Genomic DNA, 27034 nt, shown 5'->3' on the forward strand with positions numbered 1-27034 from the left:
CAGTATCAACATTATTTAATGTTATTTAGAATAGTTAAGAATACAAATGTAAATAGGTCTACAATTATGATTGACGACAATAAATAAATAAATAAATAAAAATAAAGGATGCTCAATCTGTTGCAAACTTTCCTCTCGGAACGCACTTTCCAGGTGTCCATAGCGGGGACGTGTCTCAAGAGTACCTTCTGGAGAACGGAGTACCTCAGGGTTCCGTCCTATCTGTGACGCTGTTTCTCGTCGCGATGCAGCCTATTTTTCGTCTGCTGCCACCAGATGTTGAAATCCTTCTATACGCGGATGACATCCTCCTTGTGGCACGTGGTGCGAAAGGGGAAGGTTTACACCGCCGACTGCAAACCGCCATCAAAGCTGTGGACAAGTTGGCAAAGAGCGTGGGGTTTTCCATATCTGCGACGAAGTCCCAGACATTTTATTATAGCCCGAATGCGCGTCGAGGATCCTAGGCGTCACTTTAGACAGAACGCTCACATTCAAACCGCACTGTACAGACGTAAAAAAATCGTGCAGGTTGGCTCGGAATTGATCACTGCAAAGCTGATATATGGAATAGGACCGAGGAGGTTCTGAGACCCTGTAGACTCTCACTCCCCCGTATAACAAAATGGTATGCTACGATTCCGGAGCCATTGTGACCAGCCCCATCATCTCAGCCATGGCCTAAGTTGGAACTCTCCCCTTCGAATTCCTCGCAGTTCAATCTGTAGCACGAACGGCCTTCCGGATCCTAGCCAAAATCCAAAACTACAGCACCCTTCTGGGCCAAACACAATTGGTACGTTTGCGTGCGTTTTGACAGTTTTTCCATGGGAAAACTGTCAAAACGCACGCAAACGTATCAATTGTGTTTGGCCCATTCCTCTGATCCGGCGAACAACAGATCGACTTTTGGAACTTATGGGTACAGCACTTCCTACCGTCGGTCCTTTAGTGAGACAAAGCAATCGTGTGTGGCTCGCACGGAAACCCTTGATAGTGTGGGACGTTAAGAGAAGTGTACGAGCCGGCGACCTGCCGGATAGAGTTCGTCCAATTGTCCAACAGCTGTTATCGACCCACTTTCATGGGTCGGCTGCAATCTACACCGACGGTTCTAAACAGGATGAAACAGTTGGACCCGCATTTTACGCTAATGGAATAGTCGGAACATTCAGCCTACCGAATGCAGCGTTTTCTCGGCGGAGGCGTACGCCATAAAGATGGCGATAGAAATCCGGAACATCAAAACCGAGATGGTGATCCTTACGGACTCAGCAAGCTGCTTACTGGCGTTAGAATCAGGAGCGTCGAACACCCGTGGATCCAGGAAATTGAACGTACAGTACAAAACAAACCCGTCCGATTTTGCTGGTATCAACGGCAACACTATGGATGACCGACTGGCAAACGAGGCCAGGGGACAACCAAGCATCGATATACCCATCCCTGTAGATGATGCGCTGCGAATGGTCAGACAGCAAATACGACACCAATGGGATCATCAGTGGTTCAATTCAAGAGAAGTGGAATTGCGAGAAGTGAAGGGTGACACACACAGATGGATGGACCAGGCCAACGCCGCTGATCAGCGTGTACTAACGCGTCTAAGGATTGGCCACACGAGACTGACTCATACGTTTCTGTTAAAGAAGGATCCTCCACCCACATGCGAATACTGCATAGTCACAGTTGACGTACGGCATCTGATCCTTCAGTGCCGACAGTTCGTAGGAGAGAGGGAAGGCAATAGAATCAGTACAACAAGTCTGAGAGACGCATTGAATTACAGCGAGGAAAACACTAAAAGATTGCTAAACTTCTTACACGAAACTGTAAATTGCGAAAAAAGGAATGAGAGCGCACATCGACACCGGAGAATCAGGAAGAACAGTTCGCACCCAGCATCAAAACCGAGGAAAGCAGTATATCCAACAACGAAGCAGTCGACTAAACTACACAAAGTCTTTCCCCAGTGCCGGTGTATCTGGAAGGAATCGTGTAGTAATTTCGGCAACGGCTGGCACTGTGGGGCAAGTCTTGCCCACAGGTCAGTCCCCAGTTTTTCAACCGCAAACATATACTGCCGCGCCTGTTATTTTTCCAGGTTGCCATACCAGACCACATTTCACCCGGAGATGCTGCCCTCCTCCCCAGAGCTCGTCGCAGGAATATCACACAAAGCGCATCCTGAGTGCCGGCTGCTGTCGGTATTGACAAAACTAGTGTGATGGTTTCAGGGTTGTTACGGAGATCCTGAAATATTTTCCGCGCCAAATACGCGCCATTTCCGCGCGACATGAAATCCATTTCGTGCCAAATCCGCGCGACCCAGAACTAAATTTTAAGCAAATACACGTGAAATATCAATTTTGGTTACCACAATCTACTAAACGTCTTCTCTTCGAGGTCGTTTTTTAATATTCCTGATTTTAAATATGATTAAAAGCTTCAATTTTGCACATGTTTGTACCAAATTGAAAATAGGACTAAGAAAATCGCAGTTAATTTAACAACCCCCACCGACCATCTAAGTTTTCGCTACTAGAAATACTGAAGCTAAGTAAACAAGAACTATTTCAATACCCACATTTTTTGTTCCGTTATTGTCAGTGGAATTCGGCACAAAGATGCATTTATATACAATAAATGTTTAGGCCAGATTTGATCATAATTGATGAATAGATGAACTTGGCAAATCACAAATAATCTGCCGAAAACGGCAATTTCTTCTGAAGTAATAAATTAAGCAACTTTGTTGTAATTATAGACTTGCGTAGAGTTTCGAAATTTCCCGAGAATATCTGTCGAAATTCATCCTGATGTTTATGCAAAAGTTCCACAGAGATCTTATGCGGAAATTCATTCTGGAATTTTGTTATAAATTGAATATAATAATTTGTTGAAAATTCAAGTAAATTATTCAAAAACAACCTGCGGAAAATCTTTAGAGACTACATGCGGACATCCCTTCATTAATTCCTGCGGAAAAAGGTTTGGAAATTCATGCAGAAATTGACTGCGGGTGACTTGCTGCGTAAAAACTTCCGAAAAACCTTTCGTCAAATTCGAGGCGCAATTTGTAAGTTTTTTTTACAGATATTCCTGTGATTACCACTAACAAAATGTTTGAGAAAATCGCAACGTAAATTCTTGCGGAAATTTCTCTGGGAACTTGGGGAAAAAATCTTCCGGAAATACATTCGGAGTTTCCTTCATGAATTCCTGTGGAAATGGTGAATGCCGGTGAACAACATTCCGAGAATTCTTTCGTAAATTCAAGACAACATTACTGCCAACTTTTTTACAGTAATTGCTGCGGTCAGCGCTTGAAGAATTTGCGTAGAAATTCCCCCATTTTTTATAATTTAACGGATTATAAATGCTGCAGAAATCCTTTTTAGGCTGTAGAAATTTATTTATTAAATTCTTCATTATACACTAGCGCCGCCAAGCGGATGAGTTCCGAAGTAATATGATTTCTTCCTGACCTCTTGAATAAATTTGTAGAAAACGGCAACTTTCTAAATCTTAGGGATTCCAAAATATTTTACTCATATCAGCATGAACATCAAGCTGGTGAGCACCAACCACGCAATTTGTATGAAAATCAAGACTTGCTCCGACGTTTTAAGGTCCCGAGAGGTAATTTTTGGTCCGATCTTAGAGGACGGGAAAATTTGTGAGTCCCAAAATTGTTCAAATCGGTTCACAAACGGCGGAGATACAGCGATTTGAAAATAGCGTTCCGACTGTTGGGAGTCTTGGTTGTTGGAGTGTTAACCTTGACCAAACCGCTAGTTTTTTAGATCCCAATACTAATACATATTATGAATATGAGCTACAACGCAAATCATGATTGTAACTAAAAATCAAAGATATAGGTAACGGCTTATGGATAATAGAACTATTGAATATAGAATAGAATGACTGCGTGACTGAGTACGGAAGACACTGTTAGTACTTACTTGTGACCTTTCATCCTCTTATAGACAGTGGAGAGATCCTGCCTGTTAAACAAATCTTGTTCCTGCTCCAATACTGATAAAATGTGTTCCGGTTCTGAGAGATTCGGCACATGTAACACAGCAGTAAATGCCGACAGCATTTCCATATCCGCTAAAACTTGCCTAAAACAATTGGTACAATTATCTAGTGCGTCTCATTCACATTAAACAATATTACCTTTGACTGGTTGTGCAAAGAATTAGTAACTTCCTTCCCCGCGGGGGCTGTTTCTTCAACAAGACAAGCAAAGCCTGTAGAGTAAGATTAGAATACCTCGGTCCAATGGGACCATAGTCTAAAAGTCTTTCAATGTTGTCTACCAAAATGCAACTCAACGTTGAACGATAAGCGTCGTCAAAGTACTGTGATACAGGAGAAAAAAATGGTGTCAAGGAAACGTAAAATGATTACCAACGATTAATACTACCTTTCTTATCTGCAGACATTTAGCGTTCTCCGTGAAGCCGACCATATCGTCCGGTGTGCACACCTTGACGAATGGGAAGTCGGACATCTTCGCCAGCTTGGCGGCAAGTGCCGTCTTCCCGGAGTTGGGTGGACCTTCCAGCAAGATTGATACCAAACCGGAACCTTCGGCACCACGAGCCTGCTGCGTATAGAGGGCACCATCCTCCAGTACGTGTGCGACCGGCAGACCCCAGTTGAGGATACCACGAATGACATAATTTTCAAGCGCTTCTTGAGCAGTGCCGAAGGCCTAATGAAAAGAGTTGATTATAATATATTGACATTTGCATGGTTCGGTTCTACCCGAATACCTGAGAACAAATTTATTTTCAAGAATGTGTATGTTTTTTGGATATTTACCGGCTTTATGTCATTTTCAAGCGCATTTAGGAAATCGCCCCTGTTGACCATCAGTTTCTCGATGGCTTCAGGGTCGACTTCTACCTTAGATGCCGCTTTGATGAGGCGATTCATAGCAGTTGACTGAGCCGCACGAACAAGACCTTCGAGCTCAGCACCGCTGAAGTTTTTGGTTAAAGCAGCAAGTTCCTACAAAATCGAAGTAAAAAAAAATCAATGGAAACTCATCGTTTCTCTCGCGGCTATAAATGCTCTACCTTATTGTCCACATCTGGGTTGATTTTCTTAAATTCTCTCATACGCTTTGTGTGGATGTTCAAAATCTGAACTCTACCTTCTTCATTGGGAAGACTAATTTCCATCTGCACTTCCAATCGACCTGGACGCATCAAAGCCTCGTCAATCATATCCCGTCTGTTGGTCATACCAATGACCAAGATATTGTTCAGCTGCTCAACGCCATCAATCTTCGCCAGCAGTTGATTGACTACGGTATCGTGCACACCACTGTTACCACCGACACTTCCTCGAGCTTTACAAATGGCATCGATTTCGTCAAAGATGATTATATGCAATCCGCTGTTTGGACCAAGCTAGGATGGAAAATGTAAAGCTTTTAGTTTTGATTATCGAATAATTAAATACAAGCTTTTTACCCTTTTCTCCTCTTCCTCAGCTTCGGCAAACAACCGTCGGATGTTAGCTTCCGACTCGCCTACGTATTTGTCCAAAATCTGCGGACCATTCACAATCTTCGGTTCACGTGCGTTCAGCATGTTACCGATTTGACGGGCCATCAAGGTTTTACCAGTACCGGGAGGACCATACAATAAGATACCCTTCACGTGCTTGCAACCCAGTTGTTCCACGATTTCCGGTGGAAAAACTCGAGAAGCGAACGCACGCCGGAAAATGGCGTTGAATTCCTTGTCCAAACCACCGATGCCCATTTTTCCAAAGTCCCAATCCGGATTAATGATCGATTGGCGCACAATCTTGCCCTTCGCCTTGCCAACCAGATTCAGCGAGGAGTTTTCCGCCTTCTCAAAGGTGACCGATGTGTTACCAAGCAGTCGACCGAAATTGGTTCTCTTCGCTTCCTGTTTGCCCTCCTGTTTGGCATCGATCGCTTCCAGCGACTTAATGCACAGGCCAAGCAGCTTCTTGTCCTGGAAGCTAAACACTAGCGGTTGACCGACGGTCAACGCCAGACCAGAAAATTGCAGGACAAAGTCTTTCGCCATTTGATCGCTGTCATAGGGTTCCAACGTGGTTCTGTAGAAAATTGAAAATGTTTCAATTCACATTGAATTCGACAATCATGGTAATTGTATTGATCTTACGTTTTCTTCTGCAGAAAATCCACCTCAATACTAACATTGCACAATACTTCTGAAGAACGGTCGAAAAAATAAGGTTTCACAGATATGTCCTGAAGAATGAGTTCATATTAACTATAAAGAATGGGAATTAGAAAAAAAATACAACCTACCTGATTAATTGACAATGTTGCCCATTTGCGTTGAAGCAGGGAGAAGCCGATACAGTAGTTGGGTATGTCCGGGCATCGTTCGACAGAAAAGATGAAGTGCTGCCCAGGAGCTGTTGAGACATCGATGTACCTATAAAAGAAGTAAAAGAAAGTTTTCAAATTACACTTTGCCATGGACGTCCCGGGGTCGATCGCATGTCAAAGAGATGCTCAAAGCTAACCCAATGCTTTCTGTTAAGTTGTATATCAATTTTTCTGTAATATCTAGGAAATCTGGACTTTTTCGGCCGACGGATGCAGGGCGTCTTAGAAAAGGAATCTGATTGTGTGCGACAACTGGCGGGACTCGCCGATGGCAGTAAGCAGGATTACGCCCCGGAAGATCGTGTGTGGCCCCGTGTTATCCGGAAGCAGATCAACGAATTCCAAGAGTCCCTCTTTCGGCATCCAAGTACATATCGCAAAGGAATTCCAGACCAAATCAGTACGCAGCACGAAGCTTTTACGCGCAAAGTCCTGTGAATGGTTCAGAATCTGAAGAAACCAACCAAACTACAGTTGATTTGGGACGGCAAGGCTGGAACAATATGTTACTGAAGAGACCAGATCTTCTGACGGAAAAGACGTCGGTGATAAAAAGTAGATGTTTTTGCCTTTCTCGTAAAACAAAGTTGTACCGAAGGGCTATCATTAAACTCTTAAATCGAACTTTTCATAGAAGGCTCGGATACCCATAGTGTTATATACCAATCGATCTCAAACTGATCAAATGTCTGTATGTCCTTGATGGAGCACCAGCAATGACAGGGAAGAACAATGGAGTCGTGACAATTCTAAGCAAGGCAAAGCAATCACATAGGTATGGCGATATTTCCCTGCCAAAAGAACCAAACGAATCGATATGATGAAACGATCAAAATTCCTCCAGCATTGACACTCGTTATTAAGACAATCAACTTTATCAACGTTAGGAAACTCAACCCCCACCAATTATGAATGATGGTGACGGAAATGAAAGCCGAATACGGGGATTTGCTGTATTATTGCGAATTTCATTGACTAAGCCGTGGTACCATGCTTGAGAGATTTCTTTTCTTCTTTTTTTGAACGACTGGAAACATTGGAAGGATGCTATCAAAAGTGAGCTGGAGTCATTACATAAGAATAAAACCCAACTAAATTCACCGAGTGCTGATACTGCCTTTCTTGCATTTAGCAAAGACACCAACCTTATATGGAGCTAATATGGTTAGATGCACTTTCTTCATTTTATGAGGTGAACCCAGGGGACTGAAGAGAAGGCTAATACGCCTACTCACCATTCATTCAATATGGCGTACAATGTTTTGTTTTAATTTTGTTTAGTTCATGATAACAAAACTTCGGAAGTATCGACGAGCTATTTTTCGACATAAAGAAGCCATACAAACACAAAAGGCTCGATGTACCTCAACTAATTGCAAGTTTTCGCCAGGAGAAGTTAATTGCCGATAATTGGCACCAGCGGCGTACGAACCAATCACCCAAAATGAGCGCTGCATTCGGGTATACTACCCAGAAACAGGGTACCAAAAACCGAAGTACCAAAAACGATGTTGGGTAGAGTGCCATTGTACCGCGGGTGACAAGCGTTTCACCCTCCTGGGTGAACCGGTCAAGGGCCGAAAACCTCATTAATAAAGACAATAAAAAAAATTCTTTCTTCTTAACTTTTAAACGCAACGGTTGATCGTTATTAAATTGATCAACTAGTGATCAACTAGGCATTGCCCTCTGTCGAATGAAACTTGTTGCGAAAAATCGGTGAAAGATTACTACATATAACACTATTGGTCTCCGAGGCTTCTATGAAAAGTTCGTTCTCGGAGTGAAATGATAGCCTTTCGGTAAAACTTTGTTGTACGAGAATTGCAAAACGTGGGAGCTAGTTCCGAGACCCCAAAGATTTTGTCGATTGCCTATGGGTATTCAAAATCAAAAAGCGAAGCTGGAAATACCGAACGTTATAAAGCTCGTTCAGTTGCCAAAAAAGTTGTCTAAAGATTGATCGAGATCAAAATGAAAGAATTTTGAAGATAAGTCAACCAAAGTATTTTTTTTTAATTATTGCATTTATTTGACAGGCTCAGGCGTGTATAACACTTAACGGAGACGAGATTCTTTTTGATATTTACAATTGATATCATTATTACTTGCAGTTAGTACGAGGAAGGGATATAGACCAAGATACTCGTGGCGACTCAAGGTTAGATTACGTAATTTAAGGATGGACGGGGTGGGATTTAGGTTTGAGGTATTTCAGCTGCTCATCCGGGTATTTGACATGACAGGTGTAGCGTAGCGTCGTGCTCGAGGTATGGTTCTTCAGGGAGCATCTTCCGGATGGCCAGAGCTTCATAGTACAAGGAACAATAAGACAGAGACAATAAAAAAAAACTGAGAAAGAAAAAAATGAGGTATTAGACTTTGATGTCAGACGAGCAAAGAAAGGTATAGATGGCCTGCATATAAACCACATCGCGATCTCCCAAAACACCTCGAACTTCCCTGAAGGGTTGTTTACCTCGGGCCACAAGGGTATCCAATAGTTGCATTCTTGACGCGTCATTTTCCGTGCAAAACCAAACTACGTGATCGATGTCATCGTAACCGGCTCCGCACCTACATAGATTGCTATCAACCAGTTTAATCCTGTGGAGATGTGCGTTTAGTGAATAGTGATTAGACATAAGCCTCGACATCGCGCGAATGAAGCCTCGACTTAAGTCCTCACCTCTGAACCACGCTCGCCCAGAAACTTTTGGAACTATGGAAAATAGCCACCGTCCAAGTTCATTGTGTGACCAATTCATTTGCCAGTTTTGAAGAGTACTCTGACGGACTAATGGGAAAAACTCGTTATTCGAGATTTGTCTATCATAAACATCACCTTCCTGTGCGCCCAGCTTTGCTAGCGAGTCCGCCTTCTCATTGCCATAGATTAGGCAACGGGATGGGACCCATACAAAGGTAATCTTGAATGATCTTTCGACCAAATCACGCATTTGCTCTCTTATGTTTGCAAGAAAGTAAGATGCGTGCTTAACAGGTTTCATCGACCGGAGTGCCTCGATAGAACTATGACTATCAGAGAAGATGAAATAATGGTCTACGGGCTGATCGGAAATTATCCCCAAAGCGAAATTAATTGCTGCCAGCTCAGCAACATACACCGAACACGGTTCTTGAAGTTTTCGGAAGGTGGTATAATTTTCATTGAAAACACCGAAGCCAGTGGATCCGTTGATGCGAGAACCATCAGTGAAGTATCTGTTATTGCAATTGACATGTTCATTTTTTTTCAGAAAAAATGGAAGGGATAGATATTTGTCGAAGATGATCTGGTATTCCTTGAATAGCGTGTTTCATGGACAGATCGTATTCAATTGAGGAACTGTCGTTGACGAAGTGAACTCGAGGTGGATTATAACATGGAAGACAGAGATCTGACGATATGTAGTTGAGATAGACTCTCAGAAATCTTGAATGTCGAATCAGTTCAAGCATATTATCGAAGTTTTCTAAGACAAGTGTGTTACTTGTTCCACATTTGATCAGTATTCTTAGTGAGAGCTCCCAGTAACGGAGTGACTCCAGCAAGCACCTCCAGGCTCATGTTATGCGTTGAATGCATACAGCCAAGGGCAATACGCAAACAACGATATTGAATTCGTTCCAATTTAATAAGGTGGCAATCAACTGCTGAGAGGAAGCAGAAAGAGCCGTACTCTAAAACATAGAGAATAGTCGTTCTATAGTTTGATGAGATCTTCCGGGTGAGCGCCCCACCATGTTCCGGAGATAGAACGTAGAAAATGGATCCTTTTTCGGCATTTCTCTATCAAATACTCAATATGGAGTTTCCAAGTACATTTGGAATCAAACACGACCCCAAGGTATTTAGAAGATAACGATTGGTTGATGTCATCATTCAACAGCTTGAGTTTCAGTTGAGCAGGATACCGCTTCTTAGTAAACACAACCAACTGAGTTTTTTGCGGTGAAAACTCGATCCCTAAATGTCTGTCCCCAAACAGTCAGACTATCTAGGGTACTTTGCAATGGTCTTTGCAAGTAATCTGCACATGAACCTCTTAGAGAGACCACGGCATCATCTGCAAGTTGTCTAAGCGTGCATTGTCTTTCCAAACAATTGTCAATATCTTTTACATAGAAATTATAAAGCAAGGGACTTAAACATGATCCTTGGGGAAGGCCCATGTAGCTATTTCTGGAAGTTGTAAGTGTGCCGAGAGTAAAGTTCATATGTTTCACTGACAACAAATTGTACAAGAAATTATTTAGAATGACGGGTAATCCATTACTGTGCAAGTTTTCTAACAATACTTCTAAGGAAACTGAATCAAATGCGCCCTTAATGTCCAAGAAAACTGAAGCCAGTTGCTCCTTGTGTGCAAAGGCCAGATGTATATCTGAAGAGAGCAGCGCTAGACAATCGTTTGTTCCTTTACCTTTTCTAAAGCCAAACTGAGTATTTGATAGTAATGCATTTTGCTCGACCCAATGGTCGATTCTTGAAAGAATCATGTTTTTCAATAACTTTCTCATGCATGATAGCATGGCAATCGGTCGGTATGAATTGTGATTAGACGCTGGTTTCCCAGGCTTTTGAATAGCTATTACTTTGACCTGTCGCCATTCTGGAGGTACGATGTTGTACTCCATGAAGCAGTTGTACAGGTCAAGTAATCGTCTTTTTGCGATATCTGGAAGATTTTTAAGAAGATTGAATTTGATGTTATCGCGTCCCGGAGCAGAGTTGTTCGATGAAAGAAGAGACATAGATAGTTCCAGCATTGAGAATGGTCCACCCAGAGAACCGGGATCAAGGGTTGATTCTCGAAATAGCGGCTCAGCTGGTACGGAATCTGGACAGACCTTTTTCGCGAAGTTGAATATCCATCGATTGGAGTATTCGTCACTCTCGTTGGTGGAAGTGCGGTTCCGCATGTTGCGGGCCGTTTTCCAAAGCGTTGACATTGAGGTTTCTCGTGATCGTCCCTCGACAAAACGTCGCCAGTAGCTACGTTTTTTAGCCTTAAGAAGATTTTTGAGCTTTCTTTCTAGTCTCAAGTACTCCTCAAACAGCTCAGACCTTCCGTGTTTACGGAAAGCCTTGAAGGCATCAGATTTCTCAGAATACAACTTAGTACATTCATCATCCCATCCTGGAGTGGCTGGTCTTCTTATGATAGACGTACTTGGAACCCGTCGTTGCTGAGCTTCTAGTGCACTTTTATGAATTAATTCGGTAAGAAATCGATACTCATCCAGTGGTGGAAGAATATCGATTGATTCAATACCAATTTTTACCGCCGATGTAAATTTTTGCCAGTCAATGTTTCTCGTGAGGTCGAAAGGGACATTAACTGGAGCTGATCTTTGATAGCCACTTTTGATTGTAGTGACTATCGGCATATGATCACTACCATGGGGATCTTGAATTACGTTCCACGTGCAATCTAATGATAGTGAATTTGAACATAAAGACAGATCAATACGGCTTTGTTGACCATTTGGTCCTATTCGAGTTACTTCACCAGTGTTCAAAATATTCAAATTGAAATCGTCGCACAAATCATAGAAAACATGCGCTCTGTTGTCGTCTATGGTTTCGCCCCATGCAGTACCATGTGCATTCATATCACCCAGTATTAAAACTGGAGTTGATAAAAGAGAGACTACGCTCCAAAGTTGTCGACGATTAAGAGATGCGTTTAGTGGAATATAAACTGAAGCTATGCAAAGGTCTTTATTCTTTACAGTTACTTGGCAAGCGACGATTTCTAAGCCATTAACAACCGGAATGGGGATTCTGTAGAAGGGGTAACATTTCTTGATTCCCTAAAGAACGCCACCATAGTTATCACCCCGATCTTGGCGAATAATGTTAAACTCGTGGAAGTTGATTTCATCTTCAGAAGAAAGCCATGTTTCACAGAGTGCAAATATATCGCAATCGCAGTTGCGAATCAAAAATTTGAACACGTCTAATTTATTTCTTAAACTATGACAGTTCCACTGCAGCACAGTGATCGTATCTTGCAAGGCCGTATTATCCATCGAAAGATACGATTTCTGCAAGAAGGGGCCATGAGACAGTCAATTGCTTCAGATAAGTTTCTACTGTTGGCATAAAGAGGTCAATAATTGCCCTCATAGAATTTGGTATATTGAAAAGTTTCAAAATACGGTCCACAAGGTCCTTAAAGGATATCAATCCTCACTTGGACGAGATTCTTCCATTGGAAGTGCGAGTTGCAGTTTCCTGCTTAGTGATATTCTTAGACTGATGTTTTTTGGGAACATCAGTTTTAGGTAATGGCGGGAACGTCTTACTGCAACATGGATCAAACGGAGCAGTATAGACAGGCTGCTTCGGGGTTTTGAATAATCCCCCATTACCAACAGATTTTGACAAGCCTTTGTGAATGATTTTTGTTTTCTTACGGCGCAATCCCGGGGAAGACGGTTTCTTCCTCTTTTCGGGCACGTGTACCTCCGCAGAATCATCCAAATCGGCTACATCAGAGTCCGATTCATCAATGGAAATGGAACCATAGTAGTCACTAACTGGAACGGTAGCAGAAATAGCAGCCGTTGCGTTGGAAGTTGCGGGGATGTCTTGCGACTTTAGCATTTCTGCATACGACTGCTTGGAGCGCTGTACCAACGAGCGCTTCACTTTTAGGGTGCGCTTTTTGTACACCGGGCAATCTTGCAAACCATGGGAAGGATCCAGTCCACAATAAGCACATTTTGTAGCTTGTTGTTGGCAGGACTCCTCCCTATGCTTCTCAAAACACTTGCCACAACGGGGCTTGTTATCGCAAAACTCGGCAGTGTGCTCCAACTGTTTGCAGTTGGTACAATTGAATACCCTTGGCACAAAAAGACGCACCGGAAATAACAAATTCTCTATATCTACATACTTTGGGAGAATCGAGCCGGCGAATGTCACCCGTAGAGAACCTGATTTGGAATACACTTTTTTACCATCTACTATAGTTGCTGAATGCAATTCCTTGCAATCCAGAATATCCACAGTAGACTGCAGGGCATTCTTCAAACGACCTTTTCCTGCAAGTACATCCTTGCAAGTCAGGCTCGCTGCGGTAATTACGCCTTCGATCTCGACCTCCCGCGAGGGCACATAAACCAAATATTCCACATTATAGTTCTGGTCTGTTGCGATATCATTTGCGACCTGATACGTGGGTTCGGTTACACGTAGTTTGTTCCGATTAATCTGATGGAAATCAGTTTTCGGAAAACGACGCGTCAAATCCCGCTTAATTCCTAGGAAATCTATGCTTTTTACTTTCTGCCGAAAGTAAACAACCTTGGGCCTTGGAGAAGTTGCTTGATAGAAACGCGTGCGGACAACATTATCTTTTAGGGGCGTTTCGCCCCCGTTTTCTTCGTCCATTAAACTTAGATTGAATCAATAAAAAAAATAAAAAATCGAGACTTAATACTAAACTAATTCAATTCTTTAGAAAATGTAACAACGAAAAAAAAATTTAGTTTGAAAAAAAAATCTTGGTGAAAAAAAATATAGATAAAAAACGATCACCCTATTTTGGTTACACTCTAAGCCAGCCGACGGTAACTGGCGGCAGGCGAACAACAGCTCAGTCACTGCTGTGTGGCGAGCACAAAGAGGATAGAGAAACAAAGTGATTTGATTCTGGTGTACTTATACGGTCCCGTTCGGTAGGTAGCCGTCGATGTTGTTGATCCTCTTCTTGATGGGAAATGATGATATTGAACGGATTTCAGGTGGTGATAACTCGTTGGTTTATCACTGATTTTTATGTACGCACGACCTTTATCGCACGCACAGCTTCTTCGCGATCGCGAATCGCCTACGGCAACAACAATATTTCCACAGTGGGATAGCGCGGGATATAAAAACAACTCACTTATTTGAGAAAAAAAACTCACTTGGAATAGAGCAATTGCCTGCGATGAGACACGGTCCTTCACAACCGGCTGCTTCAAGCGATCGGCAAAGAATGACAACCAAAGTATCAGAAAAATATATTAAGCTCGTTTAGTGGAATGTATTAAACCGTCTAAGACGAATTAAGTACTGTCCATTTAATTCCACCAGTTAATTCTGGTGGAATTAAATGGACAGTACTTAATTCGTCTTAGACGGTTTAACCAAAGTATGTCAAGCATCTGCTGCGACGTTTTGGTATGAGAAAATGCAACCCAACATCTACGCCGTTGAATGCAAACTATATGTTATAGGGTATCTGTTCCTATATCAATAACAATAAGCCAATGCGCATATGAAATGCATTTATTTCTCACCCAATAATCAAGAAACATGAGAATAATTATGCTCGGCTCACGTCATTTTTAATTGATAACAATTTGGTAACTTCAAAAATGAAATTGTTATCACAATTTAGAAGTATTTAGCTAAAAAACATTATCACTGCCATGCACCTATTTCAATAACATTCAAAAAAAGTTAATCCTATGCCTGTACCTATATCAATAATACTGTTTCCAACATAAAATACGCACACTATTACTTGTGTGTATACGTAACGATATGATTGCAGTGATGCCGAGTTCTTCAATGTTTTGTATTTGAGTTGAAATATAATTACAAAATTCCAGTTTTCGTTGTAGTTTTCCAACTTATCAGTTTAATTTTATGTTTGTCATAGCTTATCTCTTCGATATACCTTGTTTTACAAACATAAGAGTTGAATTTCACAGTAAAAGTTCATTTAAGAATTTTTGAAATAAAAATCTAGGTCAGCAACCCTTGCCGATGCTGCAAGCCATCTAAATAGTTTGGAATACGGACAAGAATAATTTAGACGTTGTTCGAAATAAACCTATATCAAACTATAGGAAATCGCGTTAGTTTTTCAAGTTTGATTATATTTATAGTGAAATTGTGAAGTGCTCTATGTGTTGTGAAGTGTATTTTGAAAGGATTCATTCATTTTAGCTTGAAATTGAGTGGAAAACAACGGCATGAAATGAGATGAATCTGCTAGTAGCACTCGAGCAGTGTATCAAATCAACAGTTCAGAGGTAGGAAAATGAAAATAAATGTGTTTCATAATTTTGTTTTTAATAATTTGAGTCTTGTGAACTAAAACATTACTCAAACGAAATTTTAAATAATATTCCAAACATTGGAGAAGGTGGTCTATTCATTATTGTGTACATACGATGTGAGAAATTGTTATCAAATTGATTTTTTATTTGGTTTATCGACGGTTGAGATTAATATACGGGCTGTTATTAATATGGGAACAGATACCCTACCGTGAGTTGATAGGATGTTTGACATAACTAGCCCTTTTATCAAGACCGGGCACGGCAAATGCTGGGTAAAGCGTACCATTGGTACTTCGTGTACCTGAAGGAATGAAATAGACCCCATCTCGCGGTCCTTAGCCTCTTACCCAGCAACTCCTATCCCTACCTCCTCGTGGTGCTGGCCGAGATACGAGCATCCTTATGGAAGATCGGGTAACCAACCCCAGTGGGAACGATGGTCGTATGCTGACAGGGAAAGTTGAAAAGTCGTAAACGGTCTGCTTTACGTAAATATTCGAAGTATAAAAATCACCACTGCAAGCTCAACTATAACTCGATTAACGCTCGCTACAAGCGCCTGAATAAAAATCATTACTCCGCTCATCAACGAAAAGTGCAACTGAAACTACGTCATAATCCTAAAGGATTCTGGAAGTACGTCAACCAACAACGAAAGGAATCTGGTCTTCCCTCTGCTATGACAAAGGGAAATATCGAATGTTCATCAACAGAAGACATCTGTAATTTGTTTCAACAGCAATTCTCGAGTGTGTTTAGCAAAGCCGCACTATGCGCCACTTCAAAATTGTTTGAACAAGTAGTCTACAAGTTTTTATTCCACAACTGTCAGGAATTTATTTCTGAGCATCAACATAGGTTTATTCCAAGGCGTTCAACCGATACGAATTTGACTCTCTACACATCGTTCATTGCCCAATCTTTGCAGAAGAGATATCAAGTGGACTCAATTTACACTGATTTTTCGGCTGCCTTCGATAAAATAAATCATAGGATAACGGTTGCCAAGTTTGATCGCCTAGGTTTTTCCGGATCCTTTCTGTTCTGGCTTGAATCCTATCTAACTGGTCGTGAAATGGCCATCAGCATTGGAGACTCTACCTCGCAATATTTCGATGTTACCTCAGGTGTACCACAAGGTAGCCACTTAGGTCCTTTGATATTTCTAGTATACCTAAATGATGTGAATCTCACACTCGAATCTTTCAAACTTTCGTTTGTCGATGATTTTAAATTGTTCTGGATAGTTAATCATGATCAGGATGCTCTATTTTTGCAACGTCAGCTGGACACTTTCGTCAAATGGTGTGAGACAAATCGCATGGTCCTCAACACCGATAAGTGTTCTGTAATTTCTTTTTCCCGTAAGCGCTCTGCGGTTGACTTTTGTTATAAAATCGGACCTACAGTTATTAGACGAGAATCTGTTGTTAAAGATCTGGGTGTGTTATTAGACTCTCAATTGACTTTCAAGGATCACATCGCCTATATTACCTCGAAAGCGTTCAAAACACTCGGATTTATTTTACGCATAGCAAAGCACATCAATAATATCCAATGTCTAAAATCGCTTTACTGCGCTTTAGTGACCCAAGCAACCAGAAGTTCAGATTTTACTTAAATTTACTCTTAACCGAACTAATTAGTTCACTATGGTTCACATCAAGTTCCAAGCATGCTTAACGGAACTTTAAAGTTCACTTTTACGCTCCCACCATACAAAAAATTACTTAAAATGAGAGCTGATTAAGCCAAAATAGCCCTTCTTATCCAAACTTCTGGTTGCTTGGGGAGGTCATTACTAGAATATTCATCAGTTGTCTGGGCTCCTTTTGATCAAAATAGCATAATTAGAATCGAGGCAATATAGCGTAAATTCGTCCGTTTCGCTCTACGTCGTCTTTCTTGGAATGACCCACATAATTTACCTAGCTATGAGGCACGCTGCCGACTTATTGGTTTAAATCTGTTAAGTGATCGTCGAGACGTATTCAAGGCGTTGTTCGTTTCAGATCTTCTACAATCGAGAATTGATTGCCCCACTCTGCTTTCTCAATTGAACCTTAATATACCCTACCGTCCACTTCGATCAACTCCTTTCATTTTTTGAGAGGAGCTCGTACAAATTATGCGCAAAACGAGCCTTTCACTAGCATGTGCGGCACTTTCAATCGTTGCTCTACCGCGTTTGATTTTCATCTTTCCCGGTGTATTCTTCGGAAAAAGTTCACTATACTCCTCTCTACATCCGACAGTATTACACATTAGGCCAGGTAGCTTTATCGATGTATTTTTTTGTATAATATTAAGTAATTAGGAAGTTAAGTTTAAGCAAAATTATGTATCATTTGGAAATATTGTTATATGTTGATATAAAAGAAGAGGAGGTTTTGGGCCCGTTTGAGAAAGATTTCATGAATAATTCTGCTCAAACGGGCTTTCCCGGGTCCACCGGAAATAAGGAGGAATGGTACTCCGGAAATTTAGGGGGTTTGGTGTCAGGCCCTGCAAACCAGCCAAAAACAAACTCACGTAACGAACAATCAACAAGAGAGTACGGACCGGAACCATCGGCGAAGACCACCACGACGAAAAGGCAAACTCGGTTCGTGGAACTGCAAATCTCTCAACTTCATCGGGAGCACACGCATACTCGCCGATGTGCTCAAGGACCGTGGATTCGTAATCATACCATCTACCAGAGCTGCGGCAACACACACGAGCTGGGAACAGCTTTCATAGTGATGGGCGATATGTAAAGGCGCATGATCGGGTGGTGGCCGATTAATGAAAGAATGTGCAGGTTGAGGATCTAAGGCCGGTTCTTCAGCTTCAGCATAATCAACATCCATAGTTCACACTTTGGAAGCACTGATGATGATAAGGACGCATTCTACGCGCAGCTTGAACGTGAGTACGACAGCTGCCCAAGCCACGTCGTCAAAATCACAATAGGAGATTTGAACGTTCAGGTTGGCCAAGAGGAGGAGTTTAGACCGACTATTGGGAAGTTCAGCACTCACCGGCTGACGAACGAAAATGTCCAACGACTAATTAATTTCGACGCCTCCAAGAATATGGCCGTTCGCAGAACCTACTTCCAACATAGCCTTCCGTATCGGTACACCTGGAGACCACCACTGCAGACAGAATCACAAATCGACCACGTTCTGATTGATGGACCGCACTTCTCCGACATTTTCGACGTCAGGACATATCGTGGCGCTAACATCGGCTCTTACCACTATCTGGTGATGGTTAAACTGCGCCCAAAACTATCCGTCATCAACAATGTTCGGTACCGTAGACCGCCGCGGTATGACCTAGAGCGACTGAAGCAACCTGATGTCGCCACTGCATACGCGCAGCATCTCGAGGCAGCGTTGCCGGAAGAGGGTCAGCTCGAGGGGTCCCTCTTGAGGACTGCTGGAATACAGTCAAAGCAGCCATTGACGACGCAGCGGAGAACAACGTCGGGTATATGGGACGAATTCCGGAGTAGAAGGACGCTGCGCGGGCGGTCGCGCTGCAGCAAAGTACCCGGCAGAACGTGGAACGTTATAGACGGAAGCGGAGATAGCAGACCCGCCTTTTTCAGGAGAAGAAACTCCGCCTGGAAGAAGCGGAGTGCGAGGAGATGGAACAGCTTTGCCGTTCTCAAGAAACACGCAAGTTCTACCAGAAGCTCAACGCATCCCCCAAAGACTTCGTGCCGCGAGCCGAAATGTGCAGGGATAAGGATGGGAGCATCTTGACGGACGAACGTGATCGTGATCGAAAGGTGGAAGCAGCACTACGAGGAACATTTGAATGGCGCTGAGAGTACAGGCAGTGAAAGTCAAGGCAGCGGTGGAGATGACCACGTCAGTTCAGCGGACGATGGAAGCCAAACAGCCCCCACCTTGAGGGAAGTTAAGGATGCCATCCAACAGCTAAAGGCTAATAAAGCAGCTGGTAAGGATGTTATTGGAGCTGAGCTCATCAAGATGGGCCCTGAAAAGCTGGCCACTTGCCTGCACAAACTGATAGTCAGAATCTGGGAAACTGAACAGCTACCGGAGGAGTGGAAGGAAGGGGTTATATGCCCCATCTACAAGAAAGGCGACAAGCTGGAGTGTGAGAACTTTCGGACGATCACCATCCTTAATGCCGCCTACAAAGTGATATCCCAGATCTTCTTCCGTCGTCTGTCACCATTAGTGAATGAGTTCGTGGGAAGTTATCAAGCCAGCCTCCCGCTCGACAACGGACCAGATCTTTACTGTATGGCAAATGTTTCAAAAATGCCGTGAATACCAGGTCACAACGCACCATCTGTTCATTGATTTCAAGGCGACATACGACAGTACAGAGAAGAAGAAGAAGAAGATACGACAGTACATACCGCGAAGAGCTATGGAAATTTATGGACGAGAACAGCTTCCCTGGGAAGCTTACCTCACAGACTGATTAAAGCAACGGTGGATGGTGTGAAAAACTGTCTGAAGATTTCGGGCGAACAGTTCGTTTGAATCGCGCTGGGGACTAAGACAGGGTGATGGACTTTCGTGCCTGTTCAACATTGCGCTAGAAGGTGTCATGCGCAGAGCCGGGTGTAACAGCCGGGGTACGATTTTCAGGCCTACTAAGGGCTCCAGAAGAAACTGCGGTCAAAAAAGATTCACCACCGCACCAAATGTGTCATGTACAAGACGCTGATAAGACCGGTAGTCCTCTACGGACATGAAACATGGACAATGCTCGAGGAGAACTTGCAAGCACTCGGAGTATTCGAGAGACGGGTGCTTAGGACCATCTTTGGCGGCGTGCAAGAAGACGGTGTGTGGCGGCGAAGAATGAACCAAGAGCTCGCCCAGCTCTACGGCGAACCCAGTATCCAGTAGGTAGCTAAAGCCGGGAGGGTACGATGGGCAGGACATGTTGCAAGAATGCCGAACAGTAACCCTGCAAAGATGGTGTTCGCTTCCGATCTGGCAGGTACGAGACGGCGTGGAGCACAGCGAGCAAGGTGCACAGACCAGGTGCAAAACGACTTGCCAAGCATGGGGCGCATTCGAGGACGAAGAGATGCGGCCTCGAACCATGTACCTATTGTGGCGTCAAATTGTCGATTCAGTGTTATCTGTTTAGATGTAGATTAAATAAATGAATGACATTATTTTTGTGCGCGCTGTACATAGCCCCGGATCTTCTTCTTCTTCTTATTGGCATAACATCCCCACACTGGGACAGAGCCGCCTCGCAGCTTAGTGTTCATCAAGCACTTCCACAGTTATTAACTGCGAGGTTTCTAAGCCAGGTTACCATTTTGCATTCGTATATCATGAGGCTAGGACGATGATACTTTTATGCCCAGGAAGTCGAGACAATTTCCAATCCGAAAATTGCCTAGACCGGCACCAGGAATCGAACCCAACCTCCCTCAGCATGGTCTTGCTTTGTAGCTGCGCGTCTTACCGCACGGCTATGGAGGGCCCCGCCCCTGATATAGTTGTAGATATATGCAGAGACCACTATCAAAATATTATCAGAATGATAACAAATCAAGTTTTTGAAATCATATTAATAACATATTTTGATACAGAATTGTAAGGGTAAAAACCAATATCATATTTTGATATCATTTTGATAATTGAAAATAATTATAGTTGTATTCAATGGAACGCTAAGCTTTTAAGGACGATCCTCACGGGATCCAAAAATAAATGCACGCAAGGGATTCATTCAAAACGGGAGCCACGAAGCCAATGATGTCACAGCTGAACCGATGTTTCAAAGCTTCGGTATGGTTTGTTTTTAGCATTCGTCGAAGGAACTCCACAGCCACTGTGCGAAACAGTATTCTTGGTCATGAGCTCGACATTCACTACTACAATCGAATTTTTAACTTCATGCGTTTAGGCTACACCGCAACTATGCCAGTACAGTCAAACCTCCATGAGTCGATGTTCTATGAGTCGATATCGACTCATGGAAGCAAATTATGCCATGGTAAAAAATATTTTTTGGGTTGCTGTGATGGTTCCTTCAAACAGCTTTCCAAGAGTTTTCAATTCCACATCTCGATATTTCCATGAGTCGATGGTCCCTTCAATATCGACTCATGGAGGTTTTACTGTATACTTGCAGCAGCAATTACGAAGAGGACAACTTGAGCGAGCTAGATGGTTCGCCATCCCTCGACATATGACGTCCGCAAGGTAAAGTGTACTAATCGCTGGCCCTCTCATCAGGAATCAACTACCCATAGGAATAAGAAACAAATCAACTATATACAGTTTTTTCTAGATTACCCAAAAAAAGTTTCAAAGCCATTAGAATTTGGCTGGCCACAAGCAAACCAAAAGTTTTTAGATTATTTAGTGACCACATTTTTTGTATTTCTTTAGTTCTAATGAATCGCAAAATCACAAAACTTTCCAAGCAACTGAAAATTAGATCGCACTTACTTTATGTCTTCCGGGAAGTCCGTACTATTGACGATGGCCCTATTTTTGAGCGATAGCTCATCCGTAGGGCATTTCGTTGCTTTCATCATCTGCAATTGAATGCAATTTATGAATCATACTTTGTCCGAATATCTAGGTACATTTGTCGTTAAACTTACCACCGCCATCGTTTATTCAGCTGCTAAATATTAGTCACCAGATTGTTTGCTCAAAAATTCTTCTGAATGCTGAAACCGAAGAAAAATCGATATTATGATGGCTTCCTACTGCAGAAAAATAAATCCACTACATTGCCATCGTCTTCATTTGAAACTACTCACCCTCGATAGAGAAAACTTATTTCCCGATAAGTTCCAACCACGGTTTCTACACAATCCGGAAAACCGTAAGCCACTTCCGTTAGAGAGCTCTGCTTCAGAAGACGATTAACGCACTGCCAATCGTTATCCAGCGATTACCTACTTTTCGAGCCACAGTATCCTTCTGAGGGCGATCACAGGAAAACGGAAAATAATCAATGCGCACGACGAGTTTTCACGATTTTCACATTCACTCGATGTATGTTTCCCACCCTCAACCCAAAACTGTTGATACGAATGAGAGCGGCGCAAGAAAAACGGGGAAAACTGACGTTCTGTTGTGTCATCATTCACCGAATATGCTTTCGTGATGTGTTCGCCGATGACGACGACAATGCATCGTTATACTATGTTTAGACTACATGCTTTATCACGTGATAGTTATGATGATTTCTGGAAAAAAAAACTTAATATTATTGAATTCATTATTAAATATGTACATATGTTGTTTTGATACTTTGGAATGCTACATGAAAATAATACATGCCTTATTCAATAGTTTTACTTAAACATGATGCCTTATATGTTAACAATAATTGTATTAATATTTGGTATTTATGTTCCGATTTATATTTGCTCGGACTTCGGAGTTCTGCCAAAACGCACCAAGCAACTTTTTGATCGTAAATGTAAAACGGTAATCATTTCATATCAATGCATCTACACTTTTTTTGTATAGTATATATCCTTAGTTATGGAGTAGTGGGAAAACCAATACGATTTTTAATCAATTAAAATCTGCTAAGCGAAAACTTATGGGCAGAAAAATTAGTAGTTTTTTTGTTGGCTTTTGATGCGGTTTGGCAGAATCCCGACAATGTATGAACAAAATAAAATATAGTTCATGATGTCCGCAAGTTGATCTCAGGTGTATAGTTTGTTTCAGTGTTTTGAAGTTGCACAAATCATCATCATGAAAATGTCATCATTCGGTTATCATCAGCTGATCATCAGCGTCTGATATCGGCAATGTTTTTTATAAGGGTGAAAGTGAAAGTCGCAAATCACTTTTCTGGCAAACTAATCAACTGGTACCACTTTCATATAACTATCACTTGAAACTGGTAGATCTCAAAGCATTCAAGCAACTGAAAATTTGAAATACCGCTTCTTGATCTTATTGAAATCAGCTAGTTAGTAGTCAATATTTACGTTTACGACGTTCGCCCTTTTGAAAAACGACATTGTCAATTGTGGAATTAAAACCCCAACTAGCGAGTAGCGCAACCATTTGTGACGAAAATAAAACAAAAATTCAAACAGGCTTATCACCGGCTTATTCTAAAGTAGAAAATCATATTGCAATCTAATAAAAATGACGAAAAAACTGCTTATGTTGCTGCCTCACGGCGCAGAGGAAATGGAATTTGTCATTTGCGTGGATGTCCTACGAAGATGCGGGGTAAGTATCCAGTTCAAGTACATTTTGCTCTTGCCGAAGGTCACCTTCTTGCGTCCATATTTCTTTCCATCACCATCTTCGGTGGCCCGGCAGGTGGATGTTGTCGTTGCTGGATTGACCGATAAAACGGTGAAGTGCTCACGGGATGTTGTTATCAACGCCGACACAACACTGGATGAAGCTGCTAATGTAAGTACATTTTAGAGTGGGCCAGTGATATAAAACGCGTTAGGTATTGGAATGTTTTACATCGCTCTTGTAGGACGACTTTGACGCAATTGCTCTTCCGGGAGGTCTTGGGGGTTCCAAAGCTATGGCTGGATCTACCAAGTTAGGGGAAGTTCTCAAATCGTTCGAAACTAAAGGAAAGCTCATTGCGGCTATTTGTGCAGGTACCAGTCGATTTTTTTAAAAACAATTTCAAAATGCTTTGATAATTATCTCCGGCAGCTCCGACAGTGCTGCTGACACATTCAGTCGCCCTCGGCAAAACTCTAACTTCGTATCCCTCCTTCAAGGATGATCTTGCCGGAAAATACACGTAAGAACTCAATTTAATAGAATCTATTTTAAGGAAGGAATTTTGTTTCCGCATGTTTACTTAAAATTTTATTATTTCAAATAGCTACGTTGAAGATAAAACCGTGGTGGTTGACGGAAACCTTGTTACTAGTCGTGGTCCGGGAACAGCATTTGATTTTGCTTTAAAACTTGGTGAGATTCTAGTCGGCTTGGAGAAGACAAAGCAGGTTGCAACAGGAATGTTGTATGATTTAAAATAGGATGATATTTTTGACGCCAAATATTATACCCCACATGTTCCTTAAAACTTGGCTCGAACAACTGAATTAGATGTAAAACAGTCAGCAGAAGGTTTGGTTTGAATATATTTCTAAATGCACAGTATCCGAAGTCCTTGCATTTATATGTTCGGCAGAATAATGCCGAATATGTTGAACACTTCAATAATTTAGTTAAAAATAGTTTACTGTTTAGTGAAACAAATGTTTGAATATTCTACTATATATTTTTGTAATGTATGCCTCACAGTGTAAAGCTTAAGAATAAGACCCCAGCTCCACTACATGATGACCACTACAATGTGAAATCAAAGATACTATTTTTCTTCTACAATCATTTCAACGTGTTGCAACTTAGAATATGTGAGGATTTTGTAAAGTTTTGCCTTTCGGTCTCTACTGGCAAATAAATGAAAAACTCATAGTGAAATTCAGTCGAGAGCATGCAATAAACACTCTTCTACTACTCAAGTACATATTTAAGAATCATTTGATTCTCATGATTCCAAAACGAAATTGTAACACATTAAATAATGTTTTTTGAATCTGGTATTATACATGTTTCTATTGATTGGACTACTTACTATGTCTTTTCAAGATCTGCATATAATGATTTGGTTTACTGTTCAAAAGCTTATTTTTCGATAAGACAATCATAAATATAATTATTGTTGGCTTTTTGGCTTGATCACAAACATATTCTGGGGTTCCGTGAAGCGTTCCAAATTAAATAAGGTGTCGGTATTATTTGATTTGCACAATCTTCACAAAACCTGTTCAGATTACAAGCTTTTGTTGTTAATTTCAGGGTAGCCACCGAACCGGGAAATAATACCACTATTCGTTGCATCTGTTAGCAATAAGTAGGGCACATCATCTTATAGCTCTCATTTCCATCCCATCAAAAACAAAGCAATGAAAAGGAATTTGATGTGATTTTTAGCAGTGAGCCACAGGTATGTTAGCCAAAAGAGGCAACGAGATGGTGCTGTATTTCTTAGTTTTGCGATGAGACGAATATATTATGTTCAGTGAGATGGAAAACGGAACAGTTTCCCTACTTTGTTTTCAACGCATTCATCGCCAGTCCAACTTTTATTCCCTCACGTTTCAGGCGGATGTACATTGACTGAACAAAATTTAGATCTGTGGGGAAATAGTACGCATGTGATGTGATGAAAAATTTTTTTTTTTACTTATAAGGCGTTTTCCGACTAGGACTCTTCACCAAAAAATAAAACGTACCTTAATTTGACTGATTTTACGTAAAACCTAATTTAAAAAAATCTTTTATTTATTTTTGTTGTTGCTGTTTTCCCGCTTGCCGGGCAGTGGCAACTATATTGCCACCAATATTGTCCCGCTTGACGGGCAGTGGCAACTATATTGCCACCAATTTTCCAATGTTTCTGAACTGTTTATTGTATAACAAACATACATTTGAGTTTAATACCATGTCAACTTTGTGTCCTATTGTTGTTTTTGGTAGATTCGTCTGCCTTATAAAGGGTTAAAAGCCTCAGACAACACCTGTGATAGGTGGAAGTTGACCTGACCATGCTTCCTACTAGTCCAACCCGATACCTCCGGAATCAGTCTGTGGGTCCAACGACCTTTGCTCTCTTGACACGTCGCACTTGCACCGAGTCCCTGTCGTTGAAGCATTCCACATCTTCCTCCAGAAGTATGTCTATCGGCATCATCCCAGCAATGTAGCCCACCGCCTCATAAGATATGGTGCGGTATGCGCTTGCAACCCGCAGACACATCAGCCGGTGTACCCTGATTAATATCTTAACATTGCACCCGGCCTCTAGTGCTTTGGACCATGCTGGTACGCCGTATCGGATAATAGACAATGCTACACCCGCTATAATCCTACGCACCACGATAGATCCACGAATGATCCTACGCATCATTCGCGATAGAGATTTTATTGCCCCTAAAGCCCTTTGGCATACATAATCGACGTGGCTTGTAAAATTGAGCTTATCGTCGATCATCACGCCCAGATGCTTTAATGACCCCACAGAGTTAACTGTGTGGTCCCTACGTTTATCCTCGCTTGCTGCAACCCATGGTGGTTATGCACCACAACAACAATGTGATGTGCTAACGCCAACCACCTCAACTCAAGGTATTCTTCGACTCTGCTAATCGCATATGAAGCTTTCAATTCATTTTTGTCGAGAGTGTCGCCTGTGACCTCTAGCATTACATCATCCACAAAGTCTTCTATTTTCACACCAGCCGGGAGATTTAAGCGTAATAAATAAGCGCTTTCCAGTAGCAATGCTTCTGATGAAAATGTAATATCGGGGGCCGTTGTAAACGCTGTACTAATGCAAGACAAACTAAACATTGCACACATGAATGTGCAAAGTTTATGTGCGCGCAGATTTACTAAATTTGAAGATCTGAAAAAGCTGGTAATCGCAAGTAAGATTGATGTAGCCTGTTTTACCGAAACTTGGACGAGTAACTCCATCAGTGATTCTATGCTAAACATCCAAGGTTTCAATTTAATCAGAAATGGCCGTAACAGA

At 41.9% G+C, this 27034-nt stretch overlaps 2 protein-coding genes across 2 annotated transcripts in view; one reads left to right on the plus strand and one right to left on the minus strand.

The window, feature by feature from the left end:
• Positions 1-22580, minus strand: part of LOC134205476 (vesicle-fusing ATPase 1-like) — a 35353-nt gene extending 12773 nt beyond the window's left edge. The window contains exons 1-11 of the mRNA XM_062680751.1: positions 22248-22580; positions 22086-22154; positions 21928-22016; positions 6326-6455; positions 6177-6265; positions 5490-6108; positions 5091-5426; positions 4834-5022; positions 4433-4723; positions 4183-4367; positions 3966-4127 (exon numbers count right to left, since the gene is read on the minus strand). Of these exons, the coding sequence (XP_062536735.1) occupies positions 3966-4127; positions 4183-4367; positions 4433-4723; positions 4834-5022; positions 5091-5426; positions 5490-6108; positions 6177-6265; positions 6326-6455; positions 21928-22016; positions 22086-22094 (2099 nt within the window). The 5' untranslated portion in view covers positions 22095-22154; positions 22248-22580. The remainder of the gene's footprint in view (positions 1-3965; positions 4128-4182; positions 4368-4432; positions 4724-4833; positions 5023-5090; positions 5427-5489; positions 6109-6176; positions 6266-6325; positions 6456-21927; positions 22017-22085; positions 22155-22247) is intronic.
• An 881-nt stretch (positions 22581-23461) lies between these two features.
• LOC134208148 (protein dj-1beta-like) lies at positions 23462-24560 on the plus strand. Its single transcript, XM_062684219.1, has 5 exons — positions 23462-23688; positions 23782-23877; positions 23951-24080; positions 24139-24229; positions 24314-24560. The coding sequence occupies exons 1-5, from the start codon at positions 23602-23604 to the stop codon at positions 24468-24470; spliced, it is 561 nt and encodes a 186-aa protein (XP_062540203.1). The 5' UTR covers positions 23462-23601; the 3' UTR covers positions 24471-24560.
• The last annotated feature ends 2474 nt before the right edge of the window (positions 24561-27034 follow it).

This window comes from Armigeres subalbatus, chromosome 1 (assembly GCF_024139115.2).
Source record: "Armigeres subalbatus isolate Guangzhou_Male chromosome 1, GZ_Asu_2, whole genome shotgun sequence".
In the NCBI taxonomy this organism is placed as follows: domain Eukaryota; kingdom Metazoa; phylum Arthropoda; class Insecta; order Diptera; family Culicidae; genus Armigeres; species Armigeres subalbatus.